Below are 14688 nucleotides of genomic sequence, written 5' to 3' on the forward strand. Positions count from 1 at the left end.
ATTATTTTAATGAATAACCTGTACTGCCGTCAGGAGGTGTGAAGAAAAGTTTCGACTTAAGAAGAGTGGAGTGGCTCGGCAAAATGTTGAATTTGAAAGCGTGACAACGCGGATTGAGAAACAAGTTGAAGATAATGAAATAGAATTGAGATTCTGGTTTGCCAATTGTTAAAGTTAAATTAGACACTTGTGGAAATTAGTCTTTGGAGTTTCAAAAAATGTTTGAAATCTTTATCAGCTATTGTCAGATTTTTGAAATCTTGTGTGGAATTGAACACAGAGGTGACACAAGACAATCATGATTTTAAATCTGGAAAGTTGAGTTTTACCCAGAAGAATGTTATTATTAGCAGCCCCTGTATGTTTTAAACCGGTATGTTTTCTTTTGACAGGTCTTTCTACTCACCGTTCGGTACCAGGTTGCGTCTGCTTCTGAAATCCCTACTCTAACTTTTTGAAATGAGTTTGTTATTGCACTTCAATTTTTTATTTTTCCCCTCTCTGACTGTCGTACTATTCTCATAGCCATTAGCTAAACGAGACACCGGTACCCACCGGAGACTGGCACAAGGGAAACTCAACTATTAAAATTCATTGGCTCCGTAGATGGTTTGATGGGATGCTATGAGGGCATAGATCTAATAGAGAATCAGATAAAACGGTTGAGATTATATATTTCAGATTGGCTATATGTTTAACAAAACGGGGCCAAACTGATCCGGAGGTAAGGACAGGATGAAGTGAACAATGACAATCAATATAATTGAGATCCAACTCGTGGTTTTACAGCGCATCCAACGTGATCTGAATCGTTACAAACGGAAAGTTAAAAGCTTCAAAATGATTTCCGGATTGCTTTGTAACAGGTTTCTTTATTTGAGTCAAAACAGAAAAAAAACTAATTTCACTCTAAAAATGTATTTTTTGACTACGCTTCGTTCACCATCTTTCTATTTTTGCGTTTTCTTTGTTTCAGACAAGTGGAATGAAACAGGAAATTTTTAAAATTGTTGATTTCATAGAATTTTGTTGCCTATCTAAGATTCTTTAGAATAATCTTTTTTAAAAACCAGATTTTCAGATATTTTCAGATTTCTTTCTTTACGTTGAAGAAATCTTAACTAATCGGATTCAATTTCTTCAAACTGTAATTTTTCCCCGGCAACTCTTTTCTTCTACTGAATGCTCTCTTCAAAATGATCATCACCAGAAATGGTACTATTGACGGGTGCTGGTCGATCCTCTACCTGTTCCCGTGCACTTTAAAATCCCATTATGGAATAATGATGCTGGGAGGGAGCGAAGTGCGTACATGCGGTGAGTTGGGAAAAGAGACATTCATTCGAAAAAACAGAGCCATTCAAATGAGAACCCGCCCTCCACACTGACTGAGTTCTGTTCGAAATTAAAAATCAGTCATTTTTTCGCAATTTCCCCTTCTTTTTTACCTTCATTTGCATACAATCGTTTTTTTATGTTCAGACTGACGATAAAGAGGGGAGGCACAGAAGCGCCCATATAGAGAGGAGAGCCTAGAAAGTTTTATGAGGCTGATTCCTTACATTATTCTTTTGTTTCTTTTCTATCAATACTTTCTAAAAGATTTTCATTCCAGTAGTCATGTTCCTTCGTCGTCTTTTGGCTTTTGTCGGAATCAATACTGAACATTCTAGAAGATCAAGAGGCTCTGCTTGGCCAGAGACTAGACTCTTCGAGGTAAGACAAACTACAGTTAGACGATTTATTTTATCATCTCATTTTTTCAGGAAGAGAAGTCCCAGTTTCTCAAGGTTCACTCGGAGTACCAGACCATCATCCGATTCCTCATGGAGAGCTACAATCCAGAGTTCAACAAACTCTCAATGAAATATCACTCCGAAGCCTTCCAATTTATCTACATCGGATTCACTCGCACCTACGAAGTCGCGGAAATGAAGGTCAGTTTCAGGAAGTTAAGACAGGAGGAAGAATGAACATTAAAAAATAGTATGTCAAAGGTCAAGTGGAATAAAACGAGAAATATAAGAAAAGTGTATATAGCTTCCACCATATTCGATAGCAATCTATAAGCATGTGGAAAATGGAAAAAAAATCAGCAAAATAACTGATAGGCAGATGTCATACAAAGAGAGTGAGGAATGGCGTTCCCAATAACCTTGAAACTCTAACTCGAATGCTTCCAACTTTTTTTCCTCCAGATACGCAACGTCTTTCACTTGCATTTCTATACTTTGATTTTAATTTAACATACAGCTCTAAGAGTAGGAATTTTTTATCAGTGGTTGGAGGAGGTCCGTAAACTCAAAAATTCATACTTTTTTTTTCTAAAAAGACATTCTAGCGAAAAATTATTAGAGTTTGCTAGAAAACCGTTTTTACAACTGTCGAAACAACATGCTATGCGTCTACTCATTTCGCTCACTATCGTCGTTCCACCACTAGCTGTAAAATCTGAGTCATTAAGATGTTCGTTATAGTTGATGCTGTCGGAGTCCTTGATGTCTCCACTTTCATCAATTTCTTGTTTAATCTCTAGATTTCTTACAGGACGTTCGTCGTGGTCTCCAACAAGTTCTCGAACGCATCCAAACCGAGATGTTTCTTCTTGAGTGAAATGTGTCGCTCCTGTTCTTTTTTATATTTTCTCCTATTAATCTAAGAATCATAATCTACCGCATCCAATACTCCAATTTTCTCTCAATTTTTGTTATAGTCTTCATCTCATTTCTCTATTTTTTTTAAAGAAAACGTGTTTTTAATTTTTCCAATTATTTTATGAGTTTTCTCGGGTCATGTTCCTTCAAACTTTTACTGTTTACTAACAAACCATACTAACCTATACAAAACGAATAATAGTCAAACCAATAGCCAAAATAGGTCTGACAAATGAAGACACCTTCACCCTCAAATTTTTAGAGTAGCTAAATCCTATTTCTAGAAACACATTTCTAATTTTCAATCTGAACTCGTAGTTCTCTTCCAATTGCAACCCGCAAAATCCACTTCCTTTCTCGAAAAAACATTCGTACTCGTAATACACATTTGAAACCAATATTCCATTTTATTTGCAGTAATATGTAAAAGAATGTCAATCTTGTGACTCGGAATTAAGCACATAAAACAAAAAAATCACCGTGAAATGGGCCAATATTGTTTTCTCTCCCCTTTTATTCCTCCCCTTATCACGCAGTAGATACTGACGTCGCTCGCTCTTCGCAGATCTTAAATATATTTTCGGCTATTTTAGTATCAGGTAAAACAAGGAAAATGAGAGGTTTTCTTACTCGTCTCTTCAACCGACAGCAAGGATTGGATCCAGTAGTTGTTCAGAAGAAGGAGTATCAAGAGGAAAAGAAGAAAGCTGAGAAAGAGTTGATGGCTTTGCGCGAACTAGTAAGTTTTATTTAAATATCTCCTGAATTATGAACAAAACTTGTTTCAGTTGACCCGTCAGCCATCATACAAAAAGTATAATCTTCGCGCTGATATCTTGGACGCCCAAGACACCTTCAACCTCTACACCGGTCGCATGACTCTCGAAAGAATTGGAATACAGGTGAACGGATCCATAAAATTCAGGCTGTTTCAAATAAAAATCTATATTTCAGGATCGCATTGAAGGTCTACGTCGATTAAACACCGAGATGAGTCATCTCAAGGAGAAGATGAAGAAGAGCAAGATATCAATGAGCTCATGGGTCATCCAGTCGTGGCACGAGCATCGCATCGAGAGGGACCACCGTATGGAGATGGCTCGTCAGCGCAAGGAGCACGACCGCCGCATGGATTCTTTCTCACCACGCATCCAGTCGGCACGCTAAAAAGCTAAAATATTCCCACTCTCCGATACATATTTCTCATACCGTTTTTTTGTTCTTCATTCTTTCACTTTTCATTTTTTACTTTGTACTATGTAATCTCACAGTTGAATTCATTAAAATCTCACCCAACCCATGTTTACATAATTAATCTATTTTTCTTTTTCTCTTGTAATAAACCGATCCTACAAAAGACTGGTACCATTCACAGCTGGGTCTTTGCATAGCTCTTCAGATCACAAGTTCTTTAAAAAACCAGTTTCATAACCGATTTCCAAGAGACAGTTGCAGCTGGTAGGTCGTACCACTCGGATTGAGTACAGAAATACAGTGGTTGAACCTTTGAGCTTTGATCCTACGAATGGTAGAATAATTGTTGTCTATTTGAGACATCTTTATCAGTAGTGGGAGATAACTGGAGGGGTTCTTTGCCTGCGTGTTAGGGTCGTTAATATCGATAATCAGCATGTTATTTGTATACTTATGCGCGACGTTTCCTGTTCTACTAAAGACATAATTGATTGCTCGAAACTCTTGCGAACACATTGCAGTTTATTCTTCAACATTTTTGTATGTAAAATGTCAGTTTTTAACGAAAAAGCTAATAAGTTTACATTTCATACTTTCTTTGAGTTTAGAATACTCAATTAATCGGATTCAATTATTTCTCCCTGATAGGATTCATACGTAAGAAAACTGAACACTCACATATATTGCAATTCTACTTCGCAATTATTCGTTCATTTCGCCCGAAATTTTTCCTCTATCATGTCATGTGTATCTGGGCACAATTCCCTTTTTCATTGTTTCCTTTTCAGTTCTTCGATATAGAAACTATACCTCACAAGTTTCTCAAACCTTCGTTGAATTACAGACATTGCTGTGAAATGATGAACCACCAGAAACGTGTGATCTCGATGGAGGAGTATATGGTAAACTCAATTTTTAAACAAAGCCTCCGGTGAACTAGGGGAGAACTTTCTAAGTTTTCAAGGTAACCGGAGTGACTGAGACTTTTCACTTAAACCTTCAGTAGTTGTTAAAAATAATTCGTTTTACAGTTCGATATCGAAGAGTTCTCGGAAATCCGCAACTACCATTTCCAACTCGCGGACGGTCTTGATCTTCTGGTAATTACCCAATCTCATTTTTCAGTTTCTTCATCAAGATTCCTAATATTGCAGCTCTGTGATACCAAAGTACAAAACCACATCGAGTTTCCCCTGCAAATCGAAAGCTTGAAGCGGTCAGGTGCCTTTATCATCTTACACGCAAACGAAAACTACAATGTGAGATTTTATTGGGTTTTTTAAAGGGGACCTGCTTTATTTTTCAAAACCTATTTTTATATGGAAGTGTGATTGCCAATTGCAGAAATTTACTCGCCGCCTTGAAGACGTCAACGAGGATATGCTTGTGCTCACCTCTTACATTGTTCGTCACCTCTATCTCGACGAAGATTGATTGGTTCTGGTGACCACGTTTCGTGTTCCTTTTGCTTGTATAAATCTGTCAAATTTCCATTTCCCTCTCACATCCAAAAATTTGGAAAAAATGCAATACCGATTCTTTTTTCATATTGTCTATATTTGACAGAATGAAGAGACGAGTTTCTCGCTTCCTCGCTTTTCCTTCCGATTCTCTGAAATATTTTATGTGTGTTCGTATTTCGACAGTGAGCGCCCTCTCCTCTCTCCTTTTCTCATCTTTTTGTCTTGACTGTGATAAACTGAAAGGTGAATTGTTCTCATTGATTTCCATATCACAGGGGTGATCTACTGAATTCTAAAGCCGCCGATGAGCTTGATCATTGGAAAACAACGTTCAGTGTCATTGAGTTGTCTTGTTAGATCTGCTGTTGCAATGCCAGTTGATTTAGAGCACAGAATCAAGGTGAGTATGGACGAATCATCAATGAGAGATAGCAAAACCGTTTACAGAACTTGGACCAAGTATTCCATGAGCAATGGTCTATTTTCAACAAATCAAATGTGATCATCAAAAAATCTGTGAGTTCCTCACAACCAAAACCCGAAGCTTTCAACTTTTTTTTGTCTGTGAATACAATTACGTCACATCTAGTCAGGTTTATACCTCCAAGAGTAATCATACTATTTAAAAATATATAGAATACTTTACTAATTATATTATCAACATATTAAATTTTGTTCCAAAGTAATTACTGAATAACTAAGCGTGTATTGTAAAAAATACTGTAATTGGAAGTATATTACTAGATTACTCTACTGATATTTTAAACGCTTATTGTGAAACCTGAAAAGTTATTATCAGGCTTCTTTTTTCGTGAATTGTTTGAATACACGAATGGATTTCTAGCTTGAGAACAATATAATCGGCAACTGGCAGCATATTGATGGTATCCTGACTGTCTGCGAGCGTCGTATCAAGACGATTTGTGGAGACTATATGCGTGCAACTAGCTATGAGGCTATGAGAGTGAGCTGATTTTCAGTTTTTTCTATGACGTGGCATTTCAGAAATGTTTTTGAAATACTATTGGCGACCGCTAAAAAATTTGAAGCTTGTTTTTTTCAGATCATCAACACCCGTATGACTGATGTTCTTAATGTGATTCTCCCAATAAAAGCTTTTATGGAATATGCCATCAAAAGATGTAAGGAAATTGAGGAAGAAGAGTTGATTGCTGCAGCAGAAAAACTGAATTTTCCGGACAGTAATGACTTGGGGGCCGTGGAACCGGTGGAATTGGAGATCGAGAAAGAACCGATTTCGGTTGAACTTGCACCAGAAACAAAGACGGAATCACTGGAGGAAGATGGTCCGGGTGTTTCAAAGCCACAGATCGATGATAAACCATTAGAGGTGAAAAACTCAGCAGCTAAAGGAATGGAGTTTCTGGAGAAAAACGACTCGGACGTCTCAAAGTTGGATGTCCAAAAAGAGCTAGAAATTGAAGATGAAGAACTCCCACCGGAGGAGAATGATCTTCTTCTCAACGAAAATCACAATAAACCGAACGGATACGAGGAAAAACCAAAGAAAAAAAACGGTCTTCTTTCATGCTTTGGATTGTAATTATGTCCTATACTTGCTGATTTTCTTCTAACCGCCAGCATTAATATCCTCATTAATAATCATGCCATAATTTAAGATAATCCTATCATTTTTCAAACCAGTTATGTTTTTTATCCCATTGAATATTTGTGAATCTCGAATAACCTTTACTGCTATCATCTAAACTATTTCTTTTCCAGTTATCAAAATTCTTCTTCCTCACCTAAACCTAATATTTTCCTTTCTCTACTCTTTTCGGATACTGTAGTTTATATATATTTCAAATTTAATTAAACACCATTCCCATTTCCCATTCCCCAATAAAGTGTATTTCCTTCACATTTTCCGATTTTTATGCATAATTGTTTTTCGCGGAAATATTGTTTCTGCAAAGACACGGGAGTTCAAGAAAACAGCAAGATTAATCATTTTGGAATGTGCTGCCTCAACTCTAAGAACTTTCTTTTTTTCAAAAAAACATATTCTTAAAGAACTTGGTCTTTTGTCTCATTTTGCAAGAGAATGGAATACATTATTAGCCCTCTTTTAGAATCTAGACTCCAAAAGAGCAACCATTCGGTGGGTGGTTCCCAACACTCTCTTTCCGATGTACTCTCCGACTCATTAAAATGCCATCAACACAGTTTACCACACTCGTTATTGAATAGTGTGCAGTTCCTATTACTCTCCATTCCGGTGTGTAGTTGCACGAGATAATATCTCATCAATCGATCGATGGATAGTTGAAAATCTGTTATAGTAGTAATATTACTCAGAACTGTCTCATTTGTCCTAAAAAATATTTTCAAATGGTCGACAAATCGGAGAAAAATTTGTAAACAAGAATTTCCCTTTCTTTTTGTTTCGATTTCTCCTCAGTTTCTGTTATTCAAATTTTGTTTTCTATGTTTCCAAGTCAAAAAAACAGTCAAATGAACAGTATTTCAGTTATTACTCATGTCAATTTTCTCAAAATTCTCTTTTCAATCTTCAAAAAATATTCTGAGAGTGCCGTGCTATGTGCCTCTATTTCTACGGCAACGATTGTATAAGCGACCCTTCACTTCGAATTTAGACAACATTTCTGACTTTTTGTTTTGCAAAACAACATGTATCCGTGTTTTTTTAAAAAGATTTTGAGGCTTCCGTTCCCAAATGAGCAACTATTTCAGTATCGCCATCTCAAGTATGTGTCCGGTTACTGAGGAGCTGATCGATCTTCGCCTCAAGGTTCACATCGTATGTTTATATTCTAACTTTTCAGTTGCTGACTGCCAGAATATAGTCTTACTATGCCTTAAACCTGCTCTAGTTTCAGATGAACGCTGAAAACTTCTTGAAGACAAAAAATGAGTATTTCAACCTCATTGCCCGAGTTGACGAAATGGTAGTATCCAACAAAAATTTTTTTTAAAACAATATTATTCACGTATTCAGGATGCTGACAAAATTTTGCATGAAACAAAAGAGAAGATCGAGTCGATCCGTCGCAGAGGAGCCTATTACTCTATTCGCGGAGGTAACAACTTCGTGGTAAGTGTAAGGAATATTCATATTCCTTAGGCTTTGTTAATATAACCAATATATGTTTTTGAAACCTCAAAATCCGACTCATAAGAATTCATTGCTCAGTTTTTGGGAAAAGCTACAAAGGTCAAGATAGTACTTTCAAACTTTTAGTATTTTCGAGTAAAACGAAACAGAATAACGGGAACCACATTTTCGCGATGTTTTATCAAAAAATAAAATTAAAGAAAGGTCCTGAGTATCAAAAACCTTTTTACCCAAATTATTTGTGTTTGAATTTCACTTAAAAACTAAACAAACCAGTGCCAAGATGTTGTATCAGGACACAGAATAACAGAAGGACACAACTTATTGAAGGCTGCAAGTGGCGCTATTTTTTTAGCCAGTAATGTTCTCTTGAAATTTTGTGTTTGTTCGTTAAATAAGTTAAAAGTTTGGTACTTATCTTCTGACATTTATACTTTATTTATGATCAAAAGAATTTTATGGAGTGTATAACATGTTGGTGATTGAACGAATAATCGAGATAAAACGTATGTCACCCACTCTTATTTCAGCGCTACACCCACAACCTCGTTAAGCTCAACAACGGACTTCGCCGTATCATCGCGGGTCTGAAGATCAACATTTGAACCAAAAGCACAATTTTCTCTTTTATGTTTATTGTCATTCAGTAATCGGTTTTCAATGTAATATTTGTTAATTAATTCATTTCTTTTTCCATTTGATTCGTGTTTTCTGGGTAAATTTGAATGTATCTGCATACTGCAAACAAATCTCAATCCATATTTACATTAGAACTCTCATTTTTGAGAAATTTCTCTAAAAATAAAAGGTTTCCCTCCGGTTATAAACAACACATCCAAGCTAAAACTTCTCCATTTGTTTACTTCAAAATTTGAACCAAGAAATTTTGTCTCTTTAGGTTATCTGCTCACGTTTTTCACCTCATCAGATGACTTCAATTCATAGACATGTCCTTTGTGATAAAATCAGCAAGCACGCTTTGATAAAGTTTATGCATTTTGTCTAAACTTTTTGACACGAAAAAGTATCAATTATTACTTGGATAAACTAAGCAAATGAAATTCTATACCCCTCTTCATAGGTTTATAGATTATGCTGTAGGCATATGTTCAATTGTAGGCATGTGTTCAATTGTAGGCATATGTTCACGTGAATTTTTCCCCCAATGTTTTCTTTTTCATTTTCGTATTCCTTGAGACAATCAAGCTTTTTTTCTCAATTTTGAATCTATCACACTCAATGTATAATTGTAGGTCTGGAATATAATTCTTGAAGACAGATGTATTTCTTCATTTCTCTTACTCCCTTTCACCTCTTCTCTTTTCATTTTCCACATCAGAAAGCAGGAGTTTTTCTTTTGGCATATCAGATTTTTTCGACACCCCAGTAGTAATAAAATTGTATATCTATACATTAGGGTTTTATTTCTAACAATTCGATTGTGAATAAAAAAAAATGTTTATAGGGTTCACGAAACAAAACACTAGTCAAATTTAGTATCACAAAAAAATCGGAAACACCACTGCTTGTTAGGATGATTCATTCGTTAAGAGGACAAAACTTCAGTTTTCTCTTCTTATGAGTTCTTTCTTTTTTCAAATTGTAGCTTTTCATACAAAAAGAAATTTTTAATTGTGATGGTTTTTTTTTGAAATTTTCTTTTTCTCCCTGATTAGTCAGAAAGATACACGTGATTATTCATTTTGAGTTAGCTAATTCGAATTTCGTCTTTTTTCTCAATTATCTTTTTTTATTCATTTTTCCTTCAGAATGCCGGTTGTGTCGGACGATTTGACTGGATCCCTCAATTTGATTACTCATGGAGACGACTTGGTCAGATATGACAGACTTGTTGTTCGCTATCGCGAACTCATTCGCGGACTCTGCGCCGTGGTAAGTATTACACAATCGCTTGAATAATTCAAAAAAAACTTTTACAGATTGAGATGGAGTGTTTGTCGGATTACGACTATATCATTGAAATTTATGACAGCGCAGTCAACTTGGGACAACGCGTCATCAACACCGAGTTTCCTTTGGCCACCACCAGCGAGGATTTTGCGGTAAGTCCATTCTGAGAAATGTGAAGTCATCAATGAAAAACAGTGAAACTTATCCAGAGCAAAACAACCAAACTTCGCTTTAAAATCATTATTCTCAGGCAATAATCATTAAAATGGCGGAAGCAGTGAACCGACTCGAGGCAGTGGAGAGGGTTCTACAAATGTGTTTCTCTAACAACTTCATACAACTCCGCTGAACCGATAGTGAATCTTCTCATTATATTGTTAACTCGCTTTTTTTTTCTGTTTCAACTATCAATCTTGAAATATTTCAAATATGATATTTTTGAACGAATTTATTATTTTAATAATCTCATAATATTTTGTTAAAACCATTTTTGTGTCAAATAAACATAGTTTAGTATCGTTCACGTGGTCTTTTGTTGGTGGTCCGAACAGGCATCTCGATATGATGGACTCTGGCCCCTCTTCCCATTTGGAAATTTATCTGAAATAAGACACGTGACTTCATAATTAATTGATATTATACCTCATGATCTTCATAATTATCTCTATGGAGTTGGTAAGCTCTTCTGATTGCGCGGATCAAGTAACAGGCAACAAGACTGGAGCATGCAAGAACAGTGATAGCAAAGGCGGCAATTATAATCCACCTGTAATTAATTCAATTATTTGAAATAGCGAAAAAAAAAGAGAATTACATTACTGTTCTGGGGTCCATTGGAGCACAAATATATTTTTGCCCCAATTTGTTGCAGTTGTCGATGAAAATGCATTCAGACTTGTCACAATGACTGCGACCTAAAGTTCTAAACTTTTCTCAGGTATAAAAACGAGAAGACACTTACAAGTATCAATAGTATCGTGACAGACAAGCTGATCAGAGTAGACTGCGTTTCCCATTTCTGAAAAAGAGAAGAATAACAAAAATCAATAACAAGAAAAACTGAACTGATGATCAGAATAAAAGTGAAAGGGACAACGCCCAAGATGTTATTTGAGAGGAAGAAAGAAATGAAAAGAGAGAGAAACACTGTTCAGGAGAGGAGGATGGGTTGACCCCGAATAGAAGGAGTAGTGGTGGTCATTCAGACAGAAAGATGATCAATCCAAAGCATTGTCGCATCAACTGAAGAACTGGATAGTCAGAAACAGGCAACTTCTTCAAATTCTAGAGACTGTCTTGGAAAGAAGCACATCTGTAACCTCAAATGTATATGAACGATCCCTTTCACCGTGGAGTATCTGCCAATTCATATTTCGACTGGAAAAAGAAAAAACTACGAAAACAAAGTGAATTGGAAATCTTGAGTTGTTTTCAAGAACGGTTGTAATACGGGGTACTGTATATTGCATATCCCATTGTCCCCGCACACAAACTATAATTGAAAATACTGTCTGGGGCAGATGAGGAATTATGACTTTCTATTATTCATCATTCGTTTCTGTTTTCACTTTGACTGCACAGAAATTTTTTTGGCAGAATCTTATTTTTAATTCAAAATCTTTTAAACTATTATAGGTTTCCAGTCCCGGTTTTCTTTAGAAACAGTGTTAGTTTTCTCATCCTCACATTCATTTTCGTATTAATGGCAGCTGCTCTACCACAAAAAAACGAATTGAGCTCAACATTTTCAATGATGGCCTTGATCAACTGTCACCAAAAAAGTTTCCAGGTGGATCACAGATGTTCTGAACAAAAAAGGAGACGCAGCTGTGAACTTTAGCCCTTCCCACTTCATTCGAGCACAGACAGTACCACCTCATTTCGATTTTTGTGACCAAGCACGATGGCCGGAAACTATCTAGTCACTCCACACTCTAAGGATCCAATTCATCAAATGGAAGCCCAAGAGGAAGTCAGAATTGAAATCTATCCATCGATTGGAACCGTCGAGCACGTTAGCTTTTACACGTTAGTTCCTTTCAACCGTAGACATATTTCAAATTTCAAACTAGTAAGAAGTAATTCATGTTTGCTTAAAAAAGAAAACGTTATGATTTCTATACATTTCAGAAGGTTAAGGGGCAGAGATTAAAACTAAATACTATAAAAATTCTGAACTCAAATATAAGTCAGGTAATCTTAGTATCTTTGAAATCTGTAAAAAAGTTAGATTAAATACTAAGTATATTGAACGCGAGTTTTTAATGAGATTTTCATCAGCTGTTCCTAAAATTTTTTAAGCCTCTAACGCGTGAAACCTGGAATTAAGAGCTTTCTGAAAAATCATCAGGCTTGAGAAGAATGACTTCAACGAAGAAATATCTAGAATAGTTACTCAGTCTTGATCCCCACAGCTAATACTAACACTAATTATTCATTTTTCAGTCGCTTCAAGAAATTCATCGTCAACACCGTGGCCAACATGATTTGTGGAGTCGCCAACCACCCATACAACTTCTTCGTGAAAAACGCTGCACCAGAGAACATGCAGACTGTCCAGATCACCCTCGACTTCCCACCAGTTTAAATATCCGCTCTGTCGAAAACATTTCAACTCTTGGAAAGCTATTTTTCGGAGCCTCTATCCGAATAAACCTTGTTGAGCTTTTTTTTGTGTTTGGTCTGATTTCATAACTTTTCAGCAGAAACAAGTTTCAATTTGTTCAATAGTTCGAAGAGGCGGGAGTGTTTCCAATTCTTTGAAATTCGATAAACAAAGTTTTAATATGCAGGTGCAGCCAAGTTTTCCGCGCGCATACACACATATAATCATTAGAGCGCCAGCTGTATCCAAGCAACGGCATAATCATGAACGCGCTACTTGACTTCTCTTGTTGAGGAGACTCATTCGTGTTCCAGTTTTCGGCAAAAAGTGATGGATTGTGAAGAGACTAATACTTGTTATGGCGTCAAGAATCATACTGTTCTAGCTATAATACATGAAGCCCTTCAACCTGGTAAGTTACAGAAAATTAGTTTCTTTTTTGGTAGATATCAACCTTGTTTCTAGGAACTCCGTTTTCCTCATTTCTTCTTGCTGTGGAAATATTCATCTGCATTGTATTCTTCATCTCCATTCCATACACCAGAAAAGATTCAATATTTTGTTTTCTTGCAATTGTGTTTGCACCTTATCTCGTGAAGACATGTGTTGAGGCGGCATTTTTTGTGTCAATATACTTTTATACTGCTTCTTACACTTTTTGGAGTTGGGTACATGATTCGGTGGTGTCGTTTTGCTATTCGAGTTTTCTTTTCAATTACCAATATGGGTTAGTTTTGTATTCCTGGCAGACCGTATACACTGCTATCAAAAAAAAGCCGGTTTCAAAATCCTCAACCAGGTGGCCATATATTGTTATCTTCTTTATTACACTGGTCCAATCTGCCATTTTCTGGCAGATTTTAACAATCGGTCTGACTTCGGCCCTGCTTATTTTGTTTCTCGCACCATTCACCATTCTGCTGGTAAACTTACAACATGTTATAAGGAAGGAATTCAAACTATTTCAGACGTTCTATTGTTTGCTGTTCCGGAAAACAGATAAATTATCAGAGTATCAAGTCGTTCGTGATGTGAAATCAAGACTGATTTGGAATTTGCCCTGTCTACTCATTTCGATGGCGGACATAGCTGCAGAATTGTACTTGAGTGAGTTCTAAAAAGTTATTTGAGTTCATTCTCCCATGGGTGTGTCAGATTTTCGACCAAATGCGTACAAAACAACAGCAGTGCAGAACAAAGGCTACATTTTTCCGATTGTGTTCCCAGATATGGTTTTGATTACAATGTTTATCACTCTTCCGGGTCTCAGGTAGAATACCTTATTCAAATGTGACAAAAACTAGTGTTAATTTCCAGACGCGCCATTTTTCCATGCTGTTTTACTAACAGCACTGATAACAACAGCGACAGAATGTTTCTTATAACCCGCTCCGATTCTTCCAACGGATCTTCTGCGGCATCTGAACGATCCAGCATTAGTACTGTCACAAATCAACCAATCGTGACTTACCCCAACAACAGTGTTGTTCCATATAACTATGGGAACCCTCAATACCCCTACTATCCTATGCCAAATATGCACCCGCAAGGATATGGACCAGGTTGTACTCCCGAATACCCACCTGGTTACTCACAAGGCCAACCGATCTTCTTCCCTATTCCCATAACTTTCTACAACCCATCTCATGTGCCAACACGTTCGAATGATTTGCCAGCAGTTCAGTGAAATTTTTATTGTGATTAGGTAGATTCGTTTGAAGGAATAAAATGAAACATTGTTATGAATAAAATGCATTGGAAGGA

General features: G+C 36.5%; 10 protein-coding genes across 10 annotated transcripts; 8 read left to right on the forward strand and 2 right to left on the reverse strand.

Annotated features, from left to right (window-relative positions):
• Nucleotides 1-1620: 1620 nt before the first annotated feature.
• On the forward strand, nucleotides 1621-1973 carry GCK72_023653 (uncharacterized protein; the record flags this gene model as incomplete). Its single annotated transcript, XM_003109617.2, has 2 exons — nucleotides 1621-1716; nucleotides 1767-1973. The coding sequence occupies 2 exons, from the start codon at nucleotides 1621-1623 to the stop codon at nucleotides 1971-1973; spliced, it is 303 nt and encodes a 100-aa protein (XP_003109665.2).
• A 1294-nt stretch (nucleotides 1974-3267) lies between these two features.
• GCK72_023654 (uncharacterized protein) lies at nucleotides 3268-3821 on the forward strand (the record flags this gene model as incomplete). The annotated part of the gene is made up of 3 exons (XM_003109693.2): nucleotides 3268-3393; nucleotides 3443-3556; nucleotides 3609-3821. 3 exons carry the CDS (start codon nucleotides 3268-3270, stop codon nucleotides 3819-3821), a joined length of 453 nt encoding a protein of 150 aa, XP_003109741.2.
• On the reverse strand, nucleotides 3700-4966 carry GCK72_023655 (uncharacterized protein; the record flags this gene model as incomplete). Its single annotated transcript, XM_053735497.1, has 2 exons — nucleotides 3700-3817; nucleotides 4878-4966. 2 exons carry the CDS (start codon nucleotides 4964-4966, stop codon nucleotides 3700-3702), a joined length of 207 nt encoding a protein of 68 aa, XP_053579063.1.
• Nucleotides 4706-5282, forward strand: GCK72_023656 (uncharacterized protein; the record flags this gene model as incomplete). The annotated part of the gene is made up of 4 exons (XM_003109681.2): nucleotides 4706-4750; nucleotides 4880-4948; nucleotides 5003-5107; nucleotides 5193-5282. The coding sequence occupies 4 exons, from the start codon at nucleotides 4706-4708 to the stop codon at nucleotides 5280-5282; spliced, it is 309 nt and encodes a 102-aa protein (XP_003109729.2).
• Nucleotides 5283-5615: 333 nt separating this feature from the next.
• GCK72_023657 (uncharacterized protein) lies at nucleotides 5616-6875 on the forward strand (the record flags this gene model as incomplete). Its single annotated transcript, XM_003109538.2, has 4 exons — nucleotides 5616-5711; nucleotides 5759-5827; nucleotides 6156-6275; nucleotides 6375-6875. 4 exons carry the CDS (start codon nucleotides 5616-5618, stop codon nucleotides 6873-6875), a joined length of 786 nt encoding a protein of 261 aa, XP_003109586.2.
• A 1134-nt stretch (nucleotides 6876-8009) lies between these two features.
• GCK72_023658 (uncharacterized protein) lies at nucleotides 8010-9013 on the forward strand (the record flags this gene model as incomplete). Its single annotated transcript, XM_003109605.2, has 4 exons — nucleotides 8010-8093; nucleotides 8173-8241; nucleotides 8292-8387; nucleotides 8939-9013. 4 exons carry the CDS (start codon nucleotides 8010-8012, stop codon nucleotides 9011-9013), a joined length of 324 nt encoding a protein of 107 aa, XP_003109653.2.
• Nucleotides 9014-10178: 1165 nt separating this feature from the next.
• On the forward strand, nucleotides 10179-10668 carry GCK72_023659 (uncharacterized protein; the record flags this gene model as incomplete). The annotated part of the gene is made up of 3 exons (XM_003109708.2): nucleotides 10179-10301; nucleotides 10349-10471; nucleotides 10570-10668. 3 exons carry the CDS (start codon nucleotides 10179-10181, stop codon nucleotides 10666-10668), a joined length of 345 nt encoding a protein of 114 aa, XP_003109756.2.
• A 161-nt stretch (nucleotides 10669-10829) lies between these two features.
• GCK72_023660 (uncharacterized protein) lies at nucleotides 10830-11335 on the reverse strand (the record flags this gene model as incomplete). Its single annotated transcript, XM_003109411.1, has 4 exons — nucleotides 10830-10919; nucleotides 10962-11085; nucleotides 11134-11233; nucleotides 11281-11335. The coding sequence occupies 4 exons, from the start codon at nucleotides 11333-11335 to the stop codon at nucleotides 10830-10832; spliced, it is 369 nt and encodes a 122-aa protein (XP_003109459.1).
• An 887-nt stretch (nucleotides 11336-12222) lies between these two features.
• Nucleotides 12223-12906, forward strand: GCK72_023661 (uncharacterized protein; the record flags this gene model as incomplete). The annotated part of the gene is made up of 2 exons (XM_003109764.2): nucleotides 12223-12347; nucleotides 12765-12906. The coding sequence occupies 2 exons, from the start codon at nucleotides 12223-12225 to the stop codon at nucleotides 12904-12906; spliced, it is 267 nt and encodes an 88-aa protein (XP_003109812.2).
• Nucleotides 12907-14296: 1390 nt separating this feature from the next.
• GCK72_023662 (uncharacterized protein) lies at nucleotides 14297-14611 on the forward strand (the record flags this gene model as incomplete). The annotated part of the gene is made up of 1 exon (XM_003109499.2): nucleotides 14297-14611. One exon carries the CDS (start codon nucleotides 14297-14299, stop codon nucleotides 14609-14611), a length of 315 nt encoding a protein of 104 aa, XP_003109547.2.
• Nucleotides 14612-14688: the final 77 nt, after the last annotated feature.

This window comes from Caenorhabditis remanei, chromosome X, assembly GCF_010183535.1.
Source record: "Caenorhabditis remanei strain PX506 chromosome X, whole genome shotgun sequence".
In the NCBI taxonomy this organism is placed as follows: Eukaryota; Metazoa; Nematoda; class Chromadorea; order Rhabditida; family Rhabditidae; genus Caenorhabditis; species Caenorhabditis remanei.